This window comes from Zosterops lateralis, assembly GCF_965231275.1.
Source record: "Zosterops lateralis genome assembly, chromosome: Z".
NCBI classification, from domain to species: Eukaryota; Metazoa; Chordata; class Aves; order Passeriformes; family Zosteropidae; genus Zosterops; species Zosterops lateralis.
The window spans coordinates 80,298,003-80,308,483 of NC_139800.1; the positions used below are offsets into that span (position 1 = coordinate 80,298,003).

Consider the following 10,481-nt stretch of genomic DNA (forward strand, 5'->3'; position numbering starts at 1 on the left):
AAAAGCAATTCCTGAGGTTCTACATCTGCCTGACCCACAGATTGCAGTGCCAGAGCAACTCAGTCACAGCTTCAGCAATCCATGAATATAACCCGTAAGGAATCAATAGGGAAAACACAGCCCGGGTTTGGCTGTGGCAGTGCCAGTAACCAGAGCAAAGCTAAGCAAGAGCTCCATCTTTGCATTTTGCTTTCTTCTTCTCCAGCTTGAAACCAGAACGATCACAGCCGGCCACACACTTTTCTTTCAAACAAGCAAACAAAAGACAATAGAAGTTCACTCTGCCCTTAAACAAGAGCATTTTAAGACATGGAAATTTTTGAGTTGGGATCTCAACCCTAGAAATCCATTTTTGTCAGGGAAACATGGCAAGACCCTGACACACAGCAGCTGAGGATACACCTATATTTCCTGCTAATGGTCCCTGTGGATGATTTTCTCCTCCCTGGTGGAGAGCTGTGCACGGCATACATACAGCATGAGAAATGCCACTTTTCCCAGAATGCAGAGAGAGGGCTGTGATTCCTGAGGGGAAAATAATGTGGCCATTGTTACCAACTCCCGCCAAAGAATTCCCTAGGGAGCTGCATCACTAAGGAGAAGGAGCTGATCACCATCACCACCCTGGGGACAAGGTTTTGGACACAGTACCCGACCCTCAGCTTCCTGGGAATTCTCTGTCCTTGCAGCAGAGTTTTAGGAGCCAACACACAAAGTAAGAGGTGAAGGGACCAGACTCTGCTCTGAGCTGTTGGATTTACACAGTGTGTACTACCTGCATGAAGTCCCCAGTCTCTGTCCCACAAAAATACGTCAGCCTGGGAAGCCATGAACTGCCCCCACCCTGAGTCCAGATGTGCCATCAGGACCAGGAGTAACGAGCCCTGACTCATGGAACACTCCCAAATTCCATTTGTAGAGTGCTGCTCAAACACAGGAACAAGTAGAATTTCTCAGAAGAGGATAAAAAAATAACCATCTGGTCACCCTTCTAGATAGTCCCAAATCCACACAGGATCCTGCGAGGAATCCAGCCCTCTGGGTGCTGCACAGAGGAGAGATGCTCACCACTAGGGAATTACAGAGCGGCCCAGTCCAGGCAGTGCCTGGCATTGACCCAGGGCGAGCCGTCCGCAAGTGCCCCTGAAGGCTCTGTGGGGACTCAGAAACCCTGACACATTGGACAAAGGCCATTTTTCCCACACTGACACGGGTTTTCCACTTGCCAGGAGTAAGTGGCTAGCATGAACTGCTAAAAATAACTTGCTATATTTAGCTGTGCTTTACAAATCTCTCGCAAAGGAATCTACTGGATGTCTCACACTCTGCCACACATTTACCTCTCCTAATCAGCCCTTCATTGACTGAGTTGTTCATAAGCTGCCACTTCCCTTTCACAGCCAGTCCAGCCCAGGCTCCAGGCAGAAAAGCAGAGCTGTGCTCTCAGTAAAAAAAACATTTCTCACTACCTCTCCTTAATCAGTGATCTTTTGCTCTGCAAGCTGGTTACCTGCCCTCTGGACCATCCAGTCACACATCCCCCTCCCACTCTCCCCCCACCCTCCACAGTTTCTGTTTCCTGTCCTAAACTTCAATCATTTATTCTCATGAATTCTTCTCCTTGCCCAGCCAGCCTTGTGGGTAGTGCCCAAACGTGCTTGACAGGCTTATTTTCTTATTTACTGTTAAATTAAATACCCAAGGACCCAGACAGCAAATGGTTCACACTCATCATATAATTCTCACGCCTGCTTTATCTCCCTCATTGCCTGAAGGAAACCAGCTCTGCTGAACCTGCCGTACTCCAGAAAAGCTGGCAAAGGTTACGAGGCTGCACCTTGAGCTCAAGGCAGTTAAACACACAGAGGGGCTTTCCTGGATGGCTGGAGCACAAGGAGATCATAGGTCTCCTCACCAGCAGCTCAGAAGTTTGGCAACATGAGCCTGAGTGACCTGCCTGAGACCCCAACCAAAACACAAAGCAACCAAGCAAGACTGGAAGGACAACAAAGTTTTGGGGTATATTGTTCTGTTTTGGAGAAACCTAGGAGTGAGTGATGTGGGATACAGCTTCTGGGAGAAGGATGCACTCTCACCCTCCCTTGGATTAAACTATCCAGCATTTTCTTTCCAAGACCTCCATAGTGACAGATCCATTGGTCAGGAAGAGAATCAGGCAGCAGGGCCACATTTCAAAGCAAAGCCATGGAACACACAATTCTCCCAGTGACACTCATTAGCTTGAACTGGTTTCCTAGAGAGTGGCACTTTGGGCTGTATGTTTAATACTTTCATAAGGGACAGCGTGTTGGATGATTTTTTTTTAAATGATTTTTGCTTCTGAAATACAAGGGCAGCATAGGATGCTGCAGCACAGCCTCCTGCCTGGCTCTTGCTCTCTCCACAGCAGCAAAACTCCCACTGGCATCAGCACTTCCCTTAGTGATCCTCAGGATGAGCCATGGGTAAAACTGCACTTTGGAAGCCTGAACTTTTTAGAGAATCGTTTTTTCCCCTTTGGCATTTTGCTGGCCTTTCAAATCAACCTTGCGGCCCTGCAAAGCTGGATGAGTTGCTTCAGCAAAACTGGAAAGAGACACAGGGCAGCCAGCCCAGAACACGTGGCCAACTGAAATGGAAGTTAAGAAGAGATGAGGGGCCTTAGAAATCAAGTGCTGAAATGCGCAGTAAGAAATAAGGCAACTGTCTTTTAAATAAATGCTCCCAGGGTCGCAGAGACAGAGAAGAGTCACAAAGGAGGAAACGCTGTCACAGACCTTTGGCTCACCACAGACCAATCATGGGGCTGGTGCTGCCACACCTGCAGCAATTTCAGATCACCCAGTATCCCAATCTGATTGTCTGCACACCAGGGAATTGCCCAGCACTGCCCTGGAGTGCAATGAACCTGGGTGTAGGAGGGAGAGCCACAGCTGGGGCACACTGCCCAGCTCCGTGGGCACCAGTGCTGCTGGTGGAAGTGAAGTGGTGGTGGGCAGTTCCTGGGCTGGGCAGTCAGAAGCTCCCAAACCCCTCAAGCCTCCAAGCTTCAAGGGTGGAGCTTTCCTGAGAATTCCCAGCACAGAGGGTGCTGGATGCCTGCCCCTGCAGCAGGGATGGCCAGGTGAGCCCTGGGGATGGCAGTACCAGGTGAGCCCTGGGGATGGCAGTGCCAGGTGAGCTGTGGCTGCGGCAGCACGGTGACACTTTGGGGCTGGAAGCCAAGCAGGCAGTCAGGTGGAAGCAGGGCGAGGCTGGCAGGTGGCTCTGGCTGCTGCACCTATTTATGCACCTGTTTACATCACTGTCCCACAGAAGACAGTCACCGCCTTCAGAATACCAGCCTGGGGACAGGTCCTCGGGCTGGGGAATGAAGGATAGACTCTCTGAAAAACAAAAATACACAAAGCTGAGCCACGGAAAACAAATAGATGTTCTTCTCCTTCGGGAGGAGTGAGCTGTCAGGGAGGGGCAGCAGCCGCTTTCCCGGGGGCATCAGGAGAGCGAGGGCAGAGCTGCAGAAATCCCTGCAGTGCTCCAGGCCACCCAGAGCCCCCGGCTCCGAGAGCAGCCGAGCAGGCTCTTGGCACGGTGCTCTGGCGTCAGCGGCAGGAGAGGGTGTGCTCCAAGATCCGCGGCTCCCCGCTGCACAGGCAGGACGGACACAAGGAAAACAAACATGAAAACAACGGACTCTTATCCGGGGCAGAGCACGAGCAATCCCCACAGAGACATCCCATGATCTGCAGAGCCCTCCCATGCATCTCCTGCAGCCCCCCCTCCGCAGGCAGGGCAGGTTCCGACGGGCGAGGGAGCCGCGCTCGCTCCAAGCACAGATGATTTCAGAGTTTCCTTCGATAAGGGCGCAGCGGGGCCGGGCGGGAGGCCAGCTGAGTCACACAGCACGCCAGGGAGGGATCGCCGGCGGCTCACCAGCGATCCGAAATGGTTCGGTGCGGGGAGGAAAGCGCATCCCTCCTGATCCGGGCTGGGAGAGGATGCCAGCGTGGACATGGCCTGTCCTGCACCAGCTGGCACCTCTCGGGAGACTCCTGGGCACCCTCAGCCTGACCGACACCGGGGCAGCCTGACCTGCACAGCACACTTAGGGGGGTTTTGGTGAGAGCTACCCCCACTCTGGGCACCTCTGCAAGGACTCGGTGGTCTGGCTTTGTGCTTCCACCTCTAAGCGTCCCCCAATGCTCTGCATCCTTTGATGCAACAGTAACAGATTGTGTCCCTTGTTCTCCATTCTCACAGCTACAAAGTTTAGTAACATCAGTAAATCTACTCTTGTTTTAAACATCCTCAGGCTCTTTAAAATCAGGCTTGGCTGGGGGAACAGGATAAAGAGGAGAGAGACCAGACTGAGAGATGAAGTGACTTCTGGGCTGCGCTTATATTTATAGACTTTATCTCAGGCTATTCTGCTGCTCTTATCATCACTTGAACAACTCACGACTGCACGTTCACCTGCATAAAGAATTCAGTGACAAGAAAGGACACGGAGCAGAGAGGCCAGGTTTGAATATGCCTCAGAAGAAAACAGACAGCACGGCCTGGGATCTCTGCTCCCAGCAGTGACAGTCCCAGAGACACAACACAGGCCAGCATGGACAATCCACCATCCTCAGAACAGAAACAACAAGATTCCTAAAGCTTTCTCATTCACACGTGTCGGAACCTCACACAGAAGCTTTTAGGAAGATTCATTTAATGCTGAGTAAGGAAAAATAACTGCTGCCTCCTGAACTTCTCCAGCACTTCCAAAGCTGCTGCATTTTGTTGCTCAGTACCTGTAAACTGTGCTGATTGTTCACCAGAGTTTTTTTTCTACGAAGCCACAGTTCTCCAAGCCTCTGTGTTCCTGCCAGGCAGTGCTCTGGACACTGCAGCCCCCACAGCAGGACCTACCCCTCTGTCCCTGGAGAACAGCCCAACCTGGCACGGCAGGCTCTCCCTGCAGCTCAGATCCATGGCTGGGCAGCCAGGGATCAGTGCCAGAGCCATGCTGTGGGCAGGCAGGACAATGCAGCATGGCCAGGATGTGCCACAGGTGTCTGGCTGTGTGCTGCAGCAGAACGGAGTGGGCACACCACAGAGCCAGGCTGGCACCCAGCAGGACAGAAGCCACCTGTGAAAAGCCTGGGGAAAAGCATGAGATGCCACATCTATAGTCATCAATGTGCCACCAACAGCATTAGGAAAAAAAATATATATCTCAACAATACCTCAAGAAAAAAGGCAGAAAAGCTGAGTCTTCATACAGTGACTCAAGAGGAAACTCTTAGGTCAGCAGCAGCACTGCTGCGAGCCGTGGGCTGTGAGACACACAGAACATGGATAACACCCCACATCCTCCCAGGGAAGGAGCCAGAAAAGGCAGTAGAAGATGGATGAAAAGCTCTCTGCATGTCTCATATGCAGCACAAGAAAAAAATATCAAACACACAAAAATGACTTCACCTCTTGTCCCTGCCCCTTGTGCTGCTGTACACAGGCAAGACCTTGGGAAGCATATCTGGGCTGGAAAAAGCTATGACAAAATATTGCACATGGGTTTGTTTAAGCTGGACCAAGGCTGGTCCAGAGCCCTCCTGCCAGCCCCTGAGCTGGCAGGGACAGGGCTGGCTTGGTACCATTGCCAGTCATTCCTGCTCTGGGTTTCTTAAAACAAACCAAGCCCTGGGCACACCTGGGCATGGATGGAGCAGCTGTAGCCAGCAGAAGCCAGTGGTTCCTGAGGGGGAGGCTCAGGAGCTCAGGACTGCAGCAGGGAGGGAATGAGGGAGAAGGAATCAGACCTGGGGCCATCAGAGCACAGCCAAACCATCCTGTGCCCAGCCTGGTGCCTCAGCCACCGGCAGAGCAAACCCAACAGCAACAACTTGCCCAGCCAGAGAGCTGCTCCAGGGTGAGCAAAACCCAGCAGACACTTCCCTGAGCCCTGGAACATGGGGTGGGATCTGCCTTGCAGCTGGATCTGGTAAATCCTGTGCTGGCTCCTTGTCTCTCCTGCCTGCACTGAGGATACAGCTCTGGCGCTGGGGGTGAGTTGGCTTTTGGGAGGGTTTTTGTTCTTTTTTCTGCTATTGTGTTTTAGACTCTAGTTAAAGCGTGTCTGGTTTAGATTTGCACCAACTGGGGCCCTACTCGTGTGCTCAGAGCTTGCAGCCTAGGAGCAGGAGCTGCTTCATCAGCAGCTGTTGGCTGCAGAGACCCCCTCTGCCCACCTGGCTGAGGATGCCTGTAGGGTGCAGATGCTCCCAGGGAGAGCTGTGGTCTGGCTCTGGATGTGATATATTTTGAGACAATTAGAGCTGGGAAGTCAGGAGACAATTTTACAAGTTACCAGCAGTAACTGGTGCCCTTACTGGCTGAAATCCCCAGTGAGATGAGGAAGACCAGCAAGGAGCTGCTAAGTACAAGAGATCACATTACTGCTGGAGGAGAGTGATGCATTTTCCAGCAGGTCATTTCTCCCTTGTTCCATACTGTCTCATGGCTAAGTTGTCTTTGTGGGACAGGACATTGTCACTGCAGCACCTCAATGCCCAGCTGTGCCTCCCAGCAAAGCTGCTGCTTGCCCGGAGAGCTGCAGCCTCTCCCGGTGTGGGACAGACTCCTTTTTCTTCCCCGTTTTCCAGAGGAGCTTTAGGGTGTTTGGACACAGTCCCCAGGACCTGGCTGTAACATACTGCAGGAACAGATTCCAGCCATTGTCTCCACAGCTTTCCCATGAACCAGGACATGGGGCTCTGGGGAACTGGGCAGACAGGCTACTCTGGGTGGCTTCAATCCCATTAAAATAACCCATTCCAATGCCACACTGCTTCCCACGCTCCACAGCATTAAACCCCCAGGCACTACATCCACTGATAGCACAGAAACCTGCCCAGAACAGGTCTGCCACGCTGGGGGACACACAGGATTTCCCTCAGGGGACACACCACACACACCACTGCAGGACCTGCAGGGATGATGATGATGATGGTGGGACCCCATTCGTGGGGAAAAGCTCACACAGTCCCTACACATTCCTTTATCACATCATCCTTCAGCATGAAGTGCTCACAGTGCTGGGGGAGACAGGGAAGTGCCAGCACAGTCCCAGGCACTCTGCAGAGCTCCACGCTGGACAGAAATCAAGTGCAAAACCACATACACAACATTTGCATGAGAGCTCACAGCTCTTCAAGCTTCAAAGGACAATTTTCACCATCACAGCACTCACAGGTACTAATGAGAAAAGCCGCCATCTGACATTTCTCCTACTCCATTAAATTGGGAGAGAAGATCAAAGACAGGGGAAATAGGTGGTTTTGCATTATCATACACACAGCAGAGCACAGTGAGCAGGAGAGATTAAAGGAACCCACACTGAAGCACAGAAAGAAACTGCTGTGAAGCAGCCATTCTTACAGCCACAGTGGTGCCATGGAACCACAACATGGAGACACCCTGGTGGCCTAGAGTATGGACCCTGAGAGAGGCTCCTCTGTCACATCAGAACTGGCCACGGCAAGCTCTGGGCATGGACAAGCTGCTGTTAGAGCCAAATCCCCAGTGCCCACAGCAGGTCCTGATCCTGGCCATTCCAAGAGGATGGGCACCAACATGAAGGGACAGACATCTCCCAGTCCTTCTCCTTCCTGACCAGGGACAGGCCATGGTGGTCTCAGCAGTGCCAGAACAACGTGTGGGACCAGCATCATCACTTGGCACTGCCAGTGACTCTCCACGCTCTTGGCACAAAAAACAAGGGATGCAGCCAACTGTACAGCAAAAATAATCTTCATTTCTGACTCAAAATATTATTTTTGATTATTGGCTTTCACACCCAAGCCTGTTACAAATGAACAATAGCATTCCCTTACTCTCTGCTTTCGTCAGTTTAATTCCCCACTTGGCAATATCAAATACTTTGTTTCTTTATGGTGTCCCACGTTGTTGCGACTACTCAGCTGCTGGAGGGGTGTTAGTCAACAAGAGAAAATGACACACTCAAAGGCAGCACTGGTAGGGCTGTGACTGCAGGACGACCCTCCCCAGGATATGGGGGGCTGCAGGCCCCTGGAAGAGCTTCACCCCAGAATTTTATTTGTTCCAGCTGGGTGGAAGGCATGGAACCAGTTTCTCTTAATCTATGAAAGGTCAAAGGAGTTTAAAGCCTCCTAAAGTGCCCCCCTCATTCCTCATACTTCCAGGAATGGTCAACTACAACTTCTCTGGGCAGCCTCTGGCAGGGCCTCAGCACCCTCACAGGGAAAGAATTTCTCCCCACTATCCCATCTAACTCTGCTCTCTTTCAGTTTGAAGCTGTTCCCCATTGTTCTGTCACTCCATCCCTTGTCCAAAGTACCTCTCCACCTTTCTTGTAGGGCCCTTCAGGTACTTCACCCTCTCTCCTCATTGGATCTCAGTCTCCTGATGGGATCACCACCACTTTTGCATCCCAGCAGCTGAGTGCACCTCCACCCCACCCTGTCAAGGGGCACAGAGGGATTGTCAGCCGTGGCTGTCCCAGTGGACATTGGGATCTGCCAGCTGGTCACAGTGAGGCCATGCCCAGTGAGTACCTCAGATTTCCACCAGGATTCAGAGACAGATTTATTTTTAAGGGTATCTGTTAGCTAAACACAGGGAGCTGGTGGAAGCCCAGGCAGGATTGTCCCCAGCACCTCCCTGGCAGCCTGCTGGATCAGCTATAGCAACACCCCACAGCATTTCAGGCCAGAAATCCTCAGCCCTGGGGGGTTCTCAGTGCTGTCTGGGTGTGCTCTGCTTTCTTCTGCTTCTGCCCTTCCTCCCTGGCCAGTCTCCCTGGGCCGGGTCTGCTGACCCAGCAAAATCCCTCACATCCCTGTGCACTACAAACACTAAAAAGGGAAATGGTTTTGAACAAAGTGATGAAGAAAAGCATTTCCATTAGCAAGCAGGTTTGTTTTAATCCCTCTGATTCCCCCTTTTTTTTTCCTCTTCCCTGCACTGTGCAGAGATTTGGGGTTTTGTACCCACGTTGGGTCTCACAGCCCAGTGATGTCGGCAGTTTCAGTCACACCAGCTTTTGTCTCTGCTGCTTCCAGATGGGCAAACACGGGCTATTCCAGCCACGGCCTCGATAACAAGGAAGCTCTGAATTATTCTGAACAAAAGGGCAGCAGCTAAACCTATTAACACCAACTGAAACCAACCAGCTGGCAGGAAAACTGTGTGTGTGACCAGCGTGGATTGTCTGTGTCCCTCCACTGCCCCCGTGGATGCTCTGCTGGCCTGGGCCTGGATTCTGCTCCAGCGATAACAGCAGAGAATCACGGAATCGTTTGGATTGGAAAAGACCTTTAAGAGCACGGAGTCCAGGAAGGCATGGGAGACGACACAGGGAAGGTGTGTGCAGGAAGGTGTACCCACAGAGGTGGAGAGAAAACAAATCTAAGCAGTCAGAAGGTCAGTTGTCAAACACGTGGGGCTTTGGCGGTTTCAGGTGACACAAACCCGGCCCAGGTGATCTGTCAGCACTTCTGCACGGGCACCTCCCGTAAAGCCAACACTGAAATCGACATTTCATTGGGAGAAACGCTCATCATCCGTGATCTACGTTATGACAGAACACCGACAACAAAAGGAGAGCTCGGCGCAGGGCGCTGCAGGGCCCCTCTCAGGCTCTCGGCGGGCCCCAGGAGCTTTTTGCAGCTCTCGGTGACCAGATGCCCGGCGACGAGCCCGCCGCGCTCCCCCCGCGCCCGGGAGACGCGGGATAACGGAGCTCCTTCCCCGAACGGGGATGGCCGGCCCCAGACCAGCGGGGTGATGCCAGGGGAAGCTCGGCCGGTCCCGCCGCCGGTGTCATCCCAGCGGAACGGGGGATCCGGCCCATCCCCTGGGGGTGTCCCCAGGGGTGGTGGCAGCGCGGGGACAGGGACACGGCGGGGGTGTTGGCCGCTGCCCGGGGAACGCCAGCGATGCAGGGCACGGCTCCCAAGCGGCTCCGGCGCGGGGCTGCGGGCGATGCCCCGGGACCAGGACACACCCCAGCCACCGGCCGAGCCCTGCCCGGCCCCCCGCCCCGGCCCGCTCACCGCGGATGGCGGCGATGAGCGCGTTGCCGTCCTTGATCACCTCCTTGATGAACTTGTTGGTTCTCTCCAGCTCCTGCTCGTAGCACTTGAGGCGCTCTCGGAAGTCGGGGCTGTCCAGGTAGCAGTCGCTGAACTCCAGCGGCGGGTGCCCCATGGCCGCCGCTCTGCTCGGCCCGGCCCGGCTCCGCTGTCCCTACCGAGCGCTGCCTCCGCCGCCGCCCCGGGCGCCCCTCGCCGCCGCCGGCATCCCGCGGGCCCGCCCCGCCCGCCGGCCCCGCCCCGCCCGCCGCTCCCCGCCCGCTCCCGCCGCCGCGCCTCGGCCCAGCGACCCCCGCCCACCCTCCCGAGCTTCCGGCCGCGCCGCTGCCGCCGGGAGGTGTAGTCCGGGATGAGCCGCCTGCT

The 10,481-nt window shown here is 54.0% G+C and overlaps 1 protein-coding gene across 1 annotated transcript in view; it reads right to left on the minus strand.

The window, feature by feature from the left end:
• Positions 1-10,245, minus strand: part of LOC310923096 (oligophrenin-1-like) — a 50,661-nt gene extending 40,416 nt beyond the window's left edge. Inside the window, exon 1 of the mRNA XM_083884187.1 lies at positions 10,080-10,245. Within this exon, the coding sequence (XP_083740313.1) occupies positions 10,080-10,233 (154 nt within the window). The 5' untranslated portion in view covers positions 10,234-10,245. The remainder of the gene's footprint in view (positions 1-10,079) is intronic.
• Positions 10,246-10,481: the final 236 nt, after the last annotated feature.